The sequence below is a fragment of the Cibotium barometz genome, chromosome 23 (assembly GCF_041138505.1).
Source record: "Cibotium barometz isolate CiBa-2024 chromosome 23, ASM4113850v1, whole genome shotgun sequence".
NCBI lineage: Eukaryota > Viridiplantae > Streptophyta > Polypodiopsida > Cyatheales > Cibotiaceae > Cibotium > Cibotium barometz.
Genome location: NC_141068.1, coordinates 51,962,630 through 51,980,245, shown reverse-complemented (window position 1 = coordinate 51,980,245; position 17,616 = coordinate 51,962,630). Strand labels below are relative to the sequence as shown.

General features: G+C 43.0%; 1 protein-coding gene across 4 annotated transcripts in view; it reads left to right on the top strand.

The window, feature by feature from the left end:
• Nucleotides 1-8,144: 8,144 nt before the first annotated feature.
• The window catches only part of LOC147626076 (ABC transporter C family member 8-like), a 59,297-nt gene continuing 49,825 nt past the window's right edge, over nucleotides 8,145-17,616 (top strand). For 2 of the 4 annotated variants that reach the window (XR_015268770.1, XM_086817640.1), the window contains exons 1-3: nucleotides 8,348-8,486; nucleotides 15,337-15,423; nucleotides 15,513-17,548. Coding sequence is in view for 3 of the 4 variants with exons in the window: in XM_086817640.1 (XP_086673766.1) it covers nucleotides 15,396-15,423; nucleotides 15,513-17,548 (2,064 nt within the window). In the remaining variant the exon portion in view is untranslated. Of the gene's footprint in view, nucleotides 8,487-15,336; nucleotides 15,424-15,512; nucleotides 17,549-17,616 lie in introns of all 4 variants that reach the window. The other 2 variants (XM_086817638.1, XM_086817639.1) reach the window with 2 other exon arrangements.

Sequence of the window (17,616 nt, the reverse complement as noted above, 5' to 3'; positions counted from 1 at the left end):
ATATCTTTAATCTAAAGCACTCACTTGTTTCTGTTGCTTTTGGTATGGGCCATTCTGGACTGTTGAATGAAGGCAATGGTAATGCTTTCAAAGATCCATAACATGTAACACTATGAGGTGCCGTGTAAAATTCATTATAAAAGAAAACTCATCTCTCTGCCAAAGACATGCTTGATGTTTCTTTGTATAGCTGCTCACCAATAGATGCATGAAAAACATCAAAGATTCCCACAATACTATCTATAGGCTGCCAGTCAACCAAGTTTCAAGGATATATATCTATACAGACGAATATAAGAGAACCATAAGTATAGAAATGAAACACATTACATAAACATAATGTAAAAACATTTACTTACAGTTTGGTCTATGGAGTGGGATTCCATTAGGCAAACGTTATGCAAACGCAGTTCTAAGTGCATGTAGGCATGTTGTATAAGGACTTCCTTAATGCTCCTACCTGTGTCAGAGATTTTGAAGTCTTGAACTCTGGCTTTGAACTCATTCTTTGTTTTTTTTCGCTTCCTAGTCTGCAACATAATCCAACTACCAATAGAGATTGTGGTAGGAATCCACCTTTAGGCAAACGTTATGCAAACGCAGTTCTAAGTGCATGTAGGCATGTTGTATAAGGACTTCCTTAATGCTCCTACCTGTGTCAGAGAGTTTGAAGTCTTGAACTCTGGCTTTGAACTCATTCTTTGTTTTTTTTCGCTTCCTAGTCTGCAACATAATCCAACTACCAATAGAGATTGTGGTAGGAATCCACCTTTTATTATCCATATCAAAACTGGTGTATACTATAATAGCTCTAGTAGAGGAGCAGGGACGCCTAGGACATGTGGTTTCCATGGAAGCAAATAGAAAATAAAAGCACATGTATGGAAGAAGATGAGATGGCAGAAGAGATAACATCCAGAAGGTGTGAAATTTTTAAAGGGAAATGCATTCATTAAATGAGCTAGGAACTTCAAAGAGAACATTTCAAATTTTTAGAGGAAAAAAGCACTTTTATTAAATGAGCTGAGAACGAGGGAAATTTTTAGATTGAAAACCATTCATTACATGAGCTGAGATTTATTAAATGAGCTGAGAACACTCTAATTTTCATATATATTAAAGAAATGACATTATAAAGTGTGGTCAAATGCATTTCGTATTTCTTTAATAACAATATATTCATATAAAGAATATATAAAAAAATGTCTAATTATCAAAAGTTCCGTTACGGTGGCTCTCTTCCTATTGGTTGAAAGCCTTTCTCTCTCTATAGAAAAAAGGCCCAAAGTTGAGTCCACCAAAGTTTGCCTAATGCCACCACTTTTCTATAAAGTGTGGGTAGTCTTTATATCAAAGTACATTCAGATAGTATTATTATAACTTATGGTTTAGAATGCAATCCATGATTCAAAGTACCTTTGACATATCTTAAGTTTCTTTTCACTGCATCCATGAAATAAAATAAGGCAAATCCAATGTTGTAATAATGAGATATAACGACTACCCACCACCACTTTTCTATAAAGTGTGGTGTCTTTCTATTAGGTTTACATCCTTTAAGACCACATAGAGATAACAAATCTAAGGCATTATTCTTTTGAAACTCCTTTGAAATAGCCAAGTACCTAATCTATTTATAGCACTTCCCAAGATAATATTTGAGCTCTCCAAGGTCAAACATGCAAAAGGATATGCCATTTTCTTCTTTATAAAATCAAGTTGTTCAACATCATTCCTAATGATAATAAGGCCACCAAGATAGATAATTAAAAAGAAAATCGCTCCCCTGAAAGCTTTAACATATAATGATGAACCTAGATTAACCTGGTTAAGCCGATTTAAGAAAGGTGTTGTGTAAATTTTTAAGACCTAGGTTCTTGACTTAAACTTGCAAACCAAATGTGAATAGCTTGGATGCACATAACCTGGGAGTTGTTCCATATACACTTATTCATGCAAATCATTTATTCATGCCCATTTGTCACGATTTTTCATTCTTTCAACCTAAAAGACAAATAATGCTGCTAGCTTTGCCATTTTAGCAACAAGAAAAAGCTTGGTCTTATGCCTTTCAATAGAATCACCAACCTTGTGCTAAATTTTGTAAACCCATTCAAAATCAAGAACATTTTGTCTGTTGGTAAGTGTACAAGATCTTATGTATCCAATTCATTTATCTCATCATCCATAGCACTCTCTCAATGAGCACTACCAATATCTTTGTTTCTTCAAAGCAAGTAAGTTCATAACATTTATATATAAGACATGTGAGTTGATCACAAGTAATCCTTCTTTACTGAAGATCAAACTTTAGTCGACCTTCTTTGTTGTTACTAAGAAGAAGAGGGAGCTAAAGAATGTGTTAATCGATTCCTTGGTTAAGGAGGTGGATGACTTTGTCAAGTCTCCTCAATAATAATTTTAATGAGAAGAGGGAGCTAAAGAATGTGTTAACTAATTCCTCCTTAACCGATTCGTCGGTTAAGGAGGTGGACAACTTTGGTAGGTCTCCTCAATAATAATCTTAATTACCAGAAGTCTTTACAAGTGTCCAAGCTTCAAGCCATATAATTTTTGGGCACTTTGTAATAATGTATGCCCAAAGTGGAATGCTAACTGATTCTCTAAGTGAATTGGGTGGGTAGCATCGATGGGTTCCATCAACATATCTGTTACAAACTCAGAGCTATTACATGTGATCTACACCATAAAATTTGATATTTTAGATCAGTTCATAAATTAGCTCGCTCGAGCAATTTTTTTAGCACTTCATGTATATCTATTAAATACTCCAATCTAGTGCACTCATAACGATGTAAACAAGGGATGCCTAAGCTAAGTGTAATGCCGGCAGCCTTTACAACGACTCTATAATGTATATAGCTCAAACGCCTTTTGGCACATCTTGGTGTTAGATAGCAGCCCCCAACCTCCATCTTCACTAATAGATCTAGAGTGCATTAGCTATTGTTACAAGGAACCCGGTGTTTCATGCTCACACAAAGCACATTGAGGTGCATTACCATTATGTAATTTCGAGCTATGAAGCTGAGTATAGGACAATCTTTATAGTAGCGACTCTAGTGTATATAGCACAAACACCTTTTGGCAGATCTTGGATAGCAACCTCCCACCTCCATCTTCACTGATAGAGCCAGAGTGCATTAGTCATTGTTTTACATACAAGGAACTTGGTGTTTCACGCTCACACAAAGCACATTGAGGTGCATTATCATTATGTCAAGGAGAGGCTCATTAGAGGAGAGATTAGCTCGGCTTATGTGACATGTCTCTACAAACAACAATGTGGCAAATATGTTCATGAAGGCTCTCTCATGAGAGAAGTTCGAAGCTTTTCGTGAAGCTTTCGGCTTATTGCCATCATTTGAGGATTGATCAGCCACATGATCCCTATACATGTTCAGATCATCACTACATTGGGAATTTGTAGCATTTATATGGTAGTGGTGTGAATGTAGGCTAATTATGGACCAGGGCACTTTTTCCCTCTTTAGGAGGCTATTTCCCCCAAGTGTATGTATGCACTCTTATGAGTATGTAAGTGACCTTATCATGTCACTTCACTTGTACTTCACTGATTCTAATCAATCTACTTTGAGTGTTATGCTTCCATGTCTCTTTCCTTGCTTGCTACATCTCTCTCTTTGTTGTTACATTGATCTCCACTCTAATACAAATGGCACTAAAAACCAAAATTTCTAGCACTCTATAAAGGTAGCGCCTTAATGGACTCCCTAGTGGGACTCAATTTTTTGAACTTGTGCTTAGAAGAGTTCATAACCATAACAAGTTTTTTCGGTTGGAAAAAGCTATGAATCTTGGTTTAGGACTATCCCAAGTCTTACCGAGCACATTAGATTTGTGCTAATTAATGAGTGCCCTTGCTGCCAAACAGAACTCCTCTAGTGCTACCCGAAAGGAACATAAGCATATATGTGAAGCCTCCAAGAACATGGCTGTGTCATCAGCTAACTCAAAGTCAACCAATTCCTCTTGACTACAAAGAGGCAACCTCAATCCAAAAACACCAACAGTGGAGCGCAGAAAGATGCTCATGGCCTCTGCAACTATGATATATAATAATGGGGCTAAAGGGCAACCTTGTCATACTGATGAGCAAGAAATATGAAACCGCTCTCCTCTATCACCGCAAGCGAGCACTCTACTGTGGGCATCACAATACATGCATGAAACTCCCTTGATCCATCTCTGAGAGAAGCCCATATAGCTAAGAGTACCCTCAAGGAAGTCCCAATCCACTCTATCATAGGCCTTCTCAAAATCCAAGAAAAGAATGGCTAAGGACTGATCGCTTGCTTTAGCCCATTCGACGGCCTCCCAAAACGAGAAAATGTTATCAAAGATGCTCCTGTCGTGTAAGAATCCATTCTGAGTATCATGAATGACATCCTACAAAATTGGCTACAATCTGATGCTCATTGCCTTAGCAAGAATCCTATATGCAATCCCAAGTAGGGTGATAGGTCTCCACTGGCCAATCAATGTCTTATCCCCACTCTTAGGAATAAGATAAATAAGCCCCTCAGGGAGAGAAGAAGGCATAGAACTTGTGTCCCACATCTTCTGGAGAGCTGATGTAATCTCAACCCCAATCTCATCCCAAAAGGTAATGAAAAAAATAGGGGACAAGCCATCGTCCCCCCCTGGACACTTACCATAAGGTAAGGCATGAACAGCATGAGACTGAACTCCTGCATAGAAAAAGGGGCATCTAGAGTAGCACACATCTCCTCAGTGATCAAATGTGGCAATGCATTCCAAACCTTCCTATGTGCCCTCTGTCTCAAATCAGAGTGCGGCTCAACAACAACTGAGAAGCTGGCAATAGAAATCAATGGCAATCCTGCGCAACTGCCTGACACTATCTCTGGCATGAGATGGGTCGTGTGAGTAGCAAAGAAATGTTTGTTACATCTGCCACCCATCTGTGTCCAAAAGGATTCCTGGGCATGGAAATGGTACTCCGCGTGCTGCTCAAGAGAGTGATGAAGTTCTGCCCTAACAATACATAAAGAATCTGCAACCCATTAAGCATGAGGATGTTTCTCGTGCTCTTTTTGCAAGGTAGCCAATCTACGTCTAATAGCCCTTTCTAAATCCAAGGCCTCTTGCCTCTTACACAAGGCATGTGTGATAAAAGTCACTAATATCACAGAGACCAGAGGCCAGGCTTTGAGAGGCCTGTGAGAAATCATGAGATCTCCAAATATCAAGCATACGATGCGATAGCTCTGCATCTAAAAACAAATGATCAGGCATGCATACATGGGGTGCTGATCCATGGCAATTCGAATCTCTAATACATAAAACCACTGAACAATGATCCGATTTAGAGGTGCCTATAGAATAAAAGTATGCCCACCTCTATTAAGCACCCAATCATCCACATAAAATCTGTCTAACCGTGCATAAATACATCCTGCATCTCTTCTCCTATTAGACCATGAATAAAGAAGAGTGGATGGTCTCCTCGAAATGTCATCCTCATGCCAACAATCTCTGCCACGAATGGAGAGTATAAACCTCTCCCAAGACGCTCTTTCAAGAGGATGCACCAAGCCCTCATGTCGACATCTTTTATCCGTTGGCATCTCAACCATGTTAAAATCCCCACCAATAATCCAATGGTCAGCAAGAGACATCAGTGTAGTGAGAGATTTCCAAAAGGCAATCCTCTCACCTCTATGGTTAGGAGCATAGAGGTTGAGAATACCAATACGTGTAGTACCCTGCATAAGAAGGATCCACTGTGCTCTCGCAGGCAAAATGACACCATGTCCAATAATGCAAGGCAAGATCAAAGCTAAAACAGAGATACAACAGCACCCTTGGTACCAACAACTGGTGACCAAAAGGTGTCCCGAGAGAAGCTTGCCTGATCTCCCACACTGGCTAGCATCCAGTTTATGCTCTTGCAAGAGCAATACATCCATAGGTCCACCTGTGACTGCATAATGAAGCTGGGTTTTACAATTTGTTTCCATCAATACAAAAAAAAACCCCTAAGACCCTGAATGTTCCAAGAGACAATCCTAATAAGGACTCAAGGTAGGAACGACCAGATCTCGTGGTCGACAAAGGACCCCCTTTAGAGACGGAAGTACATCTCACATAGGTAAGGGAGGGAAAAATCTAACGATGTAAACCTTACCTCTCTCTCACTCCGGGGAAAAGCAAGGGCTAGTTCTCAGAACTAGAGAGGTACCATGACTATGCGAATGCGCAACACCATCCTCAAGGGTACAATCATCTTGTTACTGTAATACAGCATTCTCCTCTAAAGGATCTAGATCATGTGCCTGCGAAGCCTCATCCTCCAAAGAAGGATCAACATCCTGTGAGGCAAGAGCTGCATAAGGGTTAGGGTGCTCCACAAGGGGTGTGGATGAAGGGGCAGGTACGAGGGTCTGAGGGTGCCTGCCATCCCTAACCACAACCCAACGCTGTGTGGTCTGCTGTGGGAGTCTCAACAACTGCAAAAGGCCACTGATGGGTAGGACCACGCCGCCTCCTAGCATGGCTCCTCGATCTGGGACAATCTCTAGCAATGTGGCCTTGTCAACGACAAATCCAACACTGGTCAAGTCTACCTGCAATCTCCATTCTCTGGAAGAAATGAGATCTTTCAACGCTCCTTCATCCACGACTGCATAGAATTTTGACACGAGCAAAATTGATGTTTTTGTGATCATGTAATAAAATAAAATAACTAAAACCCAGAATACGATAAGAAGTTTTACAAGAATGATTCATACATATTCCCTTAGTAATTTTTCACTTGATCACGTGTTGAACCATGTTAAGTAAGTTTGCAAGAGTGCATCTATGTATAGTTTTAAATTTCTCAATCATAAATTAATTGATCCACTAACGCCAACCATGTAAAAGAAGAAAGCCTTTTATATTGCTTACAAAGACTTGTAGAGAATCATTTTTTGAAATATATAATGTTTCAATGTAAACTTATGTGGAAGTACTCCCAACACAAGATGATGTTGAAAAAAAATATAAAAGAATAAAAGCTTTTGGTTTGAGTTTTGCTTTGAAAACACCTTAATAATTCTTTGTAGCATGCTACAAATAAAACATTAAAAAATTTATAATGTTCACCTGAAGGCTTATTTTCTTACATACTTCTACTCAAACCAAGAACATTCTAGCTTTTTTAAGCCACTTTTGGTCTATTTTAAACTTACAGGTTTGCTGGGTACATAGGGTTTTTTTTTCCCCAAAGTTTTAAACATATGTAGGAGTAATCTCGTGGATATTTAAGCATAACTATCTTCTTGCTTCAAAAAGTCACTAGGATTGGTGTTAAAAGACAAAGCAAAATGGGGGGGAGCAATAAAATGCAAAACAAGGGGCAAAGATTCTACAAGAGAATCAATTTTAGAGAGGGGTATAAAACTCTACTATTTAGAAACTGTGACAAGATGTAATATAAATTGGCACCATGTGTACCGGATATAAAAAAATAAGAGGACAATACATGGACCCAAAATGGCCACCGAACACGTGTGTAACCAGTCACATGGAGTGTTTATGAAAACAAAAAGAAAAAAACAAAACAAGTATTACTGGGCCGCATGCTTCTGATTCTCACGTGTCGATTTGCCTGTACGTGTGTGTGCAAGAGAGAGAGAGGGGGGGGGAGAGAGAGAGAGAGAGAGAGAGAGAGAGAGTGTGCGCGAGAGAGAGAGAGAGAGAGAGAGAGAGAGAGAGAGAGAGCGAGTCTGTGTGTGAGAGAGAGAGAGAGAGAGAGAGTGTGTGTGTGTGTGTGTGTTTGTGTGTGTGAGAGAGAGAGAGAGAGAGAGAGAGAGTGTGTGCGCGCGCGCGCGTGTGTGTGTGTGTGAGGTGTGAGAGAGACCAATACTCACGAGAGCCACAAGGTTTTCTGACAAAGATTTTTGAGCTGCATGTCGCTCTTCCCTGCATAAAAAAGAGAGCACAAAACAACAAAGCAATGGTCCCAATCGATAATTGAAAGCATGATTTTAAAAGGAGAAACCCCATCAAGTTCAGAAAAGAAAACCTGAAAGTATTAAAACAATGAATCGGATCCAGCTTTCAGCTACTTGGACTGCAGATTTCGTACACTTGCAGGGCTTTCTCTTACTTTCTTAAAATGTTACTGTTCTCCATCGATCTATTGTTCACCAACCACCTCTTGCATGGAGCTCCATCATCATCATCATCATCATCAAACTACATAATGCCACTGTTAATCATATCCAACATTCAATTGCCTCAGTCTCATCATCGTCGTCGTCTTCGCTCATCAGCACCTACACCAATGTGCAATCAGTTTCCTCTTTCACCCATACCTCTCTGCTGCCCACCATCATCATCATCATTATCTAGACTAATGCCACTATCCAATCAGTTCCCTCTTTACACGCCACCAATTTTGCTGCAATTTCACTGCTCTTTAGCCCCACATGCAGGTACCTGTAAAGCTAATTACCTCTTATTTATGCTTGTTTAAGTAACACTGTTTACAAAAAACATAGTCACCTACACAATGGCACTGTTAATCCAATCACTTACCTCTCACACACTGTATGTGTAGAATGATTTGCAGCAATCTTCACATGTTAAAACCTGGAATTTTTTAAAGATTGGATGCAAGACATGCTAGAATTCTTGGAGGAGGAAGCCCTGATATACCTTGAGAACACTGGTTGCGCTTGCAACTTAGCATCCATCATGACTTTATTAGGCCATATAATCGCATGCTTAGTCACAAAAAAAAAAACCCGTTTCTAACTGTTGAAACCTCGAAACTTCAAAACAGTTTCGAAAACCCTTGAAACCCTCTCGAGTATGGCAGTATTGCCTAAATTTCAAGTTTCGTTTTTTTTTTTGGATTGAATTTTGAGGTTTTTTGACATTGCCCTCTTGGCCCAAACACGCCCCTGTAACTTGCCAATAGACAGTTGCAAGGCAAAATCATGTCCATGTGCAACTCCCCTTGGTCTGAAAAACCTCATAAATGAAAGAAAATCATGTCCAACCTCAAAACTAAAAGAAAATCTCCCTATGTAACTCCCCTTAACTACATACATACCCTAGACTCATGATTCTCATCCCACTGAAAAACACTTAAAGAACTACCTTCTAATTTCTCAAAGCTTGCCCTTCGTTGCACTGGATTCGTCCATTAGTCTGCATATGCATCACATTAAGCTGACAGTTTAAACAGTGAATTTATTTGAGCTAATATTCGTGACCTATAAATATAGCAAAAGCCACTACTATTTGCAAGTGATCAATCTCCACAGCACCACTTAATTTAGAGCTTTGCATAGATTGACTTACAAACCACAAAGATGGAAAGGTTTGCATATTCAAGAATTCATTAAGTTTCCACATTCTTATCTGTAAGAGGAAGGATTCAAATGGTATAATCAATCAATGCAAGATGTAGCATATCGACTGAAATTATTTCTTTCTTCTGTTTTACACTTGCCCACAACTTGGTATCCCTTTGCAGAGTGAATCTAAGCTGTTTGTATCATGTCAATCAATCAAATGTTAAAATTAAGCTTTGCCACAACCTATTTATGATGCACAGATACTAGTGACCACTGAGACATACCTACGGAAGGTGTGTATAAAATCACTTAGAGAGACACTATTTGAACTCGCGATGTAAAATGTAAGGTTACAATGCTACCTGCTAGAAATTATCTCAACTTTCACTATGTTGATCCAAAACATTGGCCCTGGAATTAAAAGGTTTCTAGTCATGATGTAAGGTTGAATTGGATAGGACCCAGAGACTATTGAGTCGAGTATGAGTAGGATGTATGTTTAGAGACAGAATAGGAGTTTGTAGGGTGTTCTTTTGTTGATTTGTTTTTCGTGTTTTTTGGACGTTTGAAAAACTAATAGGAAGAAAGGAATTGGAGTGGATGAAGATCTCTCGTTCTCTCTCTCCCCCCAAGGAGGATGCCATGACGCTTTGCCAGATGATAGGAGTGGATGGGATCCCCCCCGCCCCTTTGCAAATACATGGACGGTAGGAAAGGATATGGCACGAGAGCGGCCCCTCATCATTAGATTCCCTGATGCCACCAGTAGACAGGCCTTCTTAGACAAACGGGCTGCCCTCAAGGGCACACAGGTGTACATGGGAAATGATCTCACCCCAGCACAGGTGGCACACCGGCGTGAGGCGATGGTGACAGTTCACGAGGCCCATAGAGTAGGCAAGTGGGCTATCTACAGAAATGGTAGGGTCATGATCATTGAGCACCGTCCCAAATAGGGACGCAGGGTCTATGAGACCAAACACCTGAGGTTAGCAGTATGGAATTGCAATGGCATCCTATAGTTGAATCCAGGAGGTTTGAGCGAGATTCTCACAGGCAGGGATGTCATTTTCTATACAGAGACTCATCAGAGCCTTGAGAGGGGCTTACAAAACATAGCCGGGTATGAGTGGGAGTCAGCTTTCCGAGGCGAGACCCGCACATCAGGAGGAATACGTGGCTCTGGAGGGGTAGCTGTCCTTTTTAGATCCCATCTCCGACAGATTCTCAGCATCGTCTGAAAGGACAAGGATGCACGGTATCTTTGGGTGCGGCTACAACTTAGCAGTGACAAAGTCATCCACATTGCTCTGGGTTATTTTGCTCCACACCACTCCCCTTACACCGCACAGCATGGCCAGTCACCGTACTTACCATTATATGGGGATATTATGGAGTTCTCACAGCTAGGGCTTGGGGACTTCAACACCAGGACGGCAAGTCCCACTACTCGATCTCGATGGCCCTATCAAACTAAAGGAGCTGGACATCATTGACACGGGGCTGCAGAGATCATCACAGGACCGTGAGGAGGTCACAGTGTATGGGAGATATTTCTGAGACCTGGGAGCTGCACATGGTCTCGTTATCCATAACAGGATGTCCCGATAGCCCTCCTCCGACGCCCTCACCTCCTTCCCTCACTCAAGAGGTACTAGCACCGTGGACTATCTTATGGGATCTCCGGCTTTGGCACATCTTCTCCCCGACTTCTCCATCCCGCCACCCCCCTTTGAAGTTGACCATGCCTACCTCTCTTTCACTCTCATCTGCACACCACCCGTCCCTCCGCCACCACCCCCCATCTCACTTTACACCCAAGTCCATTTTGATCACGAGCTTGCCCTTGTTTACTCCAACCACATCTACCGCCAACTCCAAGATGTGGAACCTATTGTCCCTCCTACCCACTCTCACATCACAGCTCACCACCATACTCCACACATCCGCCACCACTTCTTTCATCTACACGCGGCAGTCTATCGCCACGCCACCTTGCAGTTCCATGCCCCAAAACTGTTGGTATGATGACGAATGCTGAGCCACACGCTCCCGTCTTAAGCATGAGGTACCGATTGGGCAAATCACAAAACGACAAGCGCAACGGATTTCTCAACGGCTCACCCAATGCAAGAAACGGGAGTTCTACGCTCAGAAAGAGGATGAGTTATACCGACTGCAAAGAGGCCTGGAGGAAACTCCGAGAACATCGCCCCCCAACACCTATCACTTGCCAGGACACATGGCACTCCTATGCATGCTCCATCTATCATATCCCCCATCAGCCACCCCTACCCCCACCACCAGATCCCCGCCCCACCACCTCCACCTTCTTCACAAAGGGCATGGTCCTCAAGGCCATTCGTAGACTACGTAATGGGCAAGCCCAAGATCATGAGGGACTCAGTGCCGAGTACATCTCACATGCCGATGATACCTTGGCGCCCCTACTAGCCTACATGTTCAATAGAGCCCTTTGTGAAGGATTTCCACCCTGTTGGTCCACCAACACCATCACCCTCATCCTCAAAGTCGGAGATCCACTTGATCCTAATAATTATAGGACGATCATGATTGGCCACACATTGATCAAACTCTATGGATCGGTACTAGAGGCGGAGCTCAGTTCATTTGCAAAGAGGCAAGGATGCAAAGCCTCAGGACAGGCAAGCTTTCGGAGGAGCTACTCTACCCTTGACCACATTTTCACCCTCCGTGCCATCATCAAGGAGGGTAGAGCACCAGATCAAAGAATTTACTGCTGCTTTGTGGATTTCCGCAAAGCTTTTCATACTGCACCCCGAGCCCGCCGCCTCCTACACCGTCTACAAGAGATAGGAGTCCCATCTAACATGGTTTGGAGCATCATTGCCCTCTATGAGTCCGTCACCGAACAAGTGAAGGGGCGAGAAGTATTGAAGACCATTACCTTGAGGTTAACAAAGAGGTCCCACTGAGTGCAGAAGTCCGGTAAGGCATCCAACTGTCTTTGAAGCCCCTCGGCTGAATCTGAGAGGAGGATGATGTCATCTTCATAAAGTAGTATGGGGATCAACATGCCTGCCAGTGTGGGACCAGCCCCACCTAATCCATCAATGAAGCTCGAGATCTCATCAATGTAGAGGCCAAAAGAGTGGGTGAGAGAGGGCATTCCTGTTTCACCCCAATGGTGCTAGAAATCTCCTGCGATGTACCTCCTGGGGCTCTCTCTCCGCTTCACATATAGAGGGGATCCAGTGGAGATTGTCTCATCCTATGTCTACCTTGGTGTCACTTTCAGTGACCCACGTTTCACCATGCTTCCCGCAGCACATGCCAGAGTGACAGTGGGATATGCAACCTTGAGCTTACTTGAGCGGCAGTGTTTCCAAGCACATTTCCAGGAGCCCAAGATGAAGGGTTGGCTTTTTCACTCCAGCCTTGATGTAGGCAGTAGCTTTTTGGGGACCAAATTTATCCGACGAGGATTGGCAACAAGTTGAGAGGCCCCAGGTCACGATGTTCTCCCATATGATCCGCAGCAAACCACCAGCTTATCCAAGCAGAGTTTGATGTAGCCCTGATGGTAGTGGATGCACTCTTCCAGACGATCACCTACCTCCATTGCATTAGTCACATGGACCCCCACAGATACCCGAGGCTTGTCCTAGAGTCCTCGAGACAGCTAGCACTTGAGGGCCACTCTGGAGTATGGTATGCATTAGTGTCCGCTTGGTTCTCAGTATAGGGCTCCGCATGGAATGCCTGCCACCCCTTCAATACAGTTTGGACTCCCCTTTTCTCCGGCTCTCTCACGAGGATACCAACCGGGTTACCCAGTTAGATCTTCTCAGCCTCTCAACCATTGCACATGGATCACACCTCCGGAGCTCGCAACGAAGATGCACTTCTACAAAGATCACTTCCTCACGCTCACTGAGGATGGATTCATCCAGCAGCCAGGCTGCCTGAGTGTTCACATGTCCCATGCCATGCGGATTACGATCGGCCAAATGCGGGTTTCATCCCACCGCTTCAGAGTGGAGACAAGTAGAGCTGAGCGCATCTTTAGAGCCGGGAAGCTCATATGGAGACCCAGAGAGGAGAGGACCTGCCGATTATGCCACACAGAGGTTGAGACGAAGGAGCATTACATATGCCGCTGCCCAGTTTACTATGAGATCTGCGGGAGGTTTCACTGTCTCTTTCATGAGGGATTTGGTCCACTCTCCAGGATGATGGATCGTTGACTTCCCGGACCAGCATTGCCTAGGCCGCTTCCTGCTTGAGCTCCGCAGACACAAGGACACTTTCTTGAGAGAGCTTTGGCCCCAGCCACTCCGCCCCTTCCCTCCCCAGCCAACCATCATCAGTTTCTTCCGGACCCAGGAGGTGGAGGACACCGATACAATGGATCCTGTGACCCACCTCGAGCTGCTCCGGACCCACCTCGCCCGAGAACCAGGCCTCCGCACTCTAACGTGCCCGATGCCACCGGCCCCTTGGTCGTCGGCCACGATCTCCTCATCAGCTCCAGATCCAGGACATGCTCCACCGCCACCGAGCTACCTTTCCACGTGACATAGCTGAGGGAGACCTATCGGCCATACTCATTAGCCCCATGCTTGATATTTTGGAGAGTGGTATACCATCTACTGGGGGCTGATGCTGCTCTCATGTTTCTATGTTCCTAGTATTCCATGATGAGTTTCCTTGGACAGTTTTGTATCACCCCAGTGAGATCGCTATGTTTATGTTTTGTTTCTGTTTTATTTTCCATTCCATGATGAGATATGCCATGGACATTATTGTAACACTTTGGTCTCATAGGCCCATTGGGTCTTTAGTAGACACTTAATATATTTTTCTCTCTCTCTTCCCCCCCTCCAGCCCTGAGATCTGGACCCTCCTCTCACCAGCAACAGATCATGCTCTTCCTCTCACCATAGAGCAACACCTCCTCAAGAGGTCAACCTTGATTCTACTTACTCCATCCTCAATGAGGATACCACATGATGGGTGGGTTATTCCCATTGCTCATTGTACATGCAGGTCTCATGTAGTACGTGGTCCCTGTTTTGAAATACTTAGCTTTTTTACTTTCAAGTTTTGCTGACACAGTCTACTCATGGTTCGTATGTACCACTTTTGGTCTCATTAGCCCTTTGGATCTTTGGTAGATGTTAATAAACCTTTCTTTCTCTCTCTCTCTCTCTCTCTCTCTCTCTCTCTCTCTCTCTCTCTCTACCTCACTATATTTTTGATGGGCATGCTGTGACCGATTCCCTTTAAAATGTCACATCATCACACCATATGCTTGTGTTGAAAATTTCAGTGTTCACTTTGTCTTTAGTCACATTGTGATCTTACTGCCACCAGTATTTTGGAGGACCATTATGCTATCAAGGACAAGAAATGGCCATGTGTGGACAGAGGCTTTTTTTACAAACAAAGTCACACTCACACATCCAAGTACCTAAGGGGGTACTGGGGTACCAGCCTTGCAAATACTTGCCAGTCAGGGCCCCACAGGCACTCAACTAGTTACAGTGAACACCATGGACACTTGTCACAACCAGAGTCATGATCTTTGATGTCCATGGCACCCAGCATCCCTGTGCCAAAGACAATGAAGCTTTGAGGAGCTGGATTGTTGTCACACAAACACCACAGATGTGAGAGGACCCGACAGGTGCTCAATGACGTCTAACCACCTCCCAGGGTTCTGACCACTATTGTGCGGATAGTCGTTAAAGCAGATTATCTAGAGATTAGCTCTCAGATTATCGGTACTGAGATTAGCTCTCAGTACCGATAGTAACTCCACATTGCAGATTTGTCCAAGCCACTTTCTCTATAGTCAGATGTACAACTTGTCTTGTGCATCAGATTCTTTTCCTAGAGAAACTCTCACTCGGTTACTAGAATTCAAACCTTGTGCATGAATTTATCAATGAAAAGTAAAAACTACACCCATCATGCTCTTTCTTTGTCATTGAAGTTTTGCAGATGCCCTCAACCAAGCAGTTGACTGACTTCAATGCTATGAGATAAGCACCAATGGCAGAGACACATCTATTCACAGCAGGTAATAATGCTTTGCACTGGAATGTATGTATCTTTGCACTGGAATACTTAACATCTCTACAGGCATGATAAAATATATGATATGTGCAGGGCCTTTGAGGTTGTTTTGTGATCTATTTGAGACATTTTCGAACAATACGACATTTTCAAGAGAATGTGGACGAAGAGAATTTGTGGACATTGGCTCAATATTCGGACCTTGTTTGCAACAAGCTATTGCTTGTGTAGTGTATATTGGCCTGATACTTACGCTTGCAATAACCACAGTAAAACAGAAGTTAGTCCCAAACAAGGCACAGTTTCAAGAAACTCTGTATCCTTGGTCCAAGTTCAAAACCTGTGCTTTTGTTCTTTCCACCATTGCTTGGTTGGGAAACTGGGTAATCAGCATAAGGTTAGTCTGGTCCAGCAGTCACAATCCAAACACATCGGCATACCATGCTTGGATATTCTATATGATCTATGGGTTTGAATGGACTGTCTCTCTCATCATGTTCAAAGGAAAAACTAAAACCTTTGTTGCAAAATCATGGTGGAGTGCCATGTTTCTACTTTTCACTTTCAGAGCTTCAGTCTCTCTCTTGGATCTTTTTGAAGGAAAGTGCCTCTCTCTTCACAGAATCGTCATGATCACATGCTGGCCAATATGCTGTTGCCTACTGGTGTGTGCTCTTCCACAACAAACACAAGCATACAACTTGGCCACAAGTGATTTTCTACAGCCTTTGATCAAGCCAATTGAGATCCAGGACTACTTAAACATCACATCAGAGAAGAAAGCAGGCTTCCTCAGTCATTTAACATTCTCTTGGATGGATTCACTTCTAAAGACCGGCTACTCCAAGTCTCTAGACCTTGAAGATATACCTTTTATTGCTTCAGATGATCAGGCAAAAACAAACTACCAGAGTTTCTTGGATTCCTGGGAGTCACAAAAAAACAATCCTATGTCATCAAAGCCATCATCTTTGTGTTCGTTAGCTCATTGCTACTTGACAGACCTTCTCTTTACCGGCTTTTGTGCATTTTTTAGAACAGCTTCTGTCACTGCTGGGCCTCTCCTTCTCTGCTTGTTCGTAGATTATGCAAGTGGGGACAAAAAATTTGACTATGAAGGGTATGTGCTAGCAGGAGGACTTTTCTTTATCAAAACAGTGGAGTCATTCTCACAGAGGCACTGGTATTTTGAGGCTCGACGTCTAGGAATGAAAATTCGTTCTGCTTTGATTGCGGCCATCCATCGAAAACAGATGTGCCTTTCTAACCTTGGAAAGCAAGAACACAGTGTAGGTGAGATTGTGAACTACATAGGGATCGATGCTTACCGCATAGGTGATTTTCCTTGGTGGGTGCACTGGATCTGGATTATCCCTCTGCAAATCTCCGCTGCATTGATCATCTTCTGTAAAACAGTTGGCTTTGCCACAGTCCCAGGAATAGTGTTAATATTTCTGGTCATTCTCATCAGCTCTCCTATGGCCAAGGTAATGCAGATTTGTCAAAATCAGTTGATGGAAGCTCAGGATGAGAGACTTAGGGCAACCACAGGAGTCCTGAATGGTATTAAAGTCATCAAGCTACAAGCATGGGAGGATAGGTTTAAAGCCCTTGTTGACAAGCTTAGAGAAAAGGAGTTGTGGTGGTTAAGACGAGCTCAGATAACAAGAGCTTACGGTACAATCCTCTATTGGATTTCACCAATTGTTGTGGGTTCAGTGATATTCTTCACTTGTATCTTTCTTGAAGTGCCCCTCACAGCCACTAACATATTTACAGTTCTTGCAACATTCCGCATTATTCAAGAGCCAGTTCGAATGGTGCCAGATGTGCTGGCAGCAGTTATCCAAGTCAACGTTTCTTTGCGTCGCATTGACAAGTTTCTGCAAGCCGATGAGTTGCAATTGGATGCTGTTGAAAGAAAAGTATACAAAGAAATTGAGCATGCCATCAGGATAGAGAACTGTACCCTTTCATGGCATCCTAAATTGAAAGGACAGCCTGCATTGGAGAAAATCAGCATGTCCATCCGGCACAAACAGAAAGTTGCTATATGTGGGGCAATAGGTTCAGGGAAAACTACACTTCTTCAATCTATTCTGGGAGAAGTGCCTAAATCATCCGGAACGGTGTGTCACTCTTCGATCCCCTTCAAACCGTAGCATTTTTTTAAGCTCAAGGTACTAGCCTAATGGTT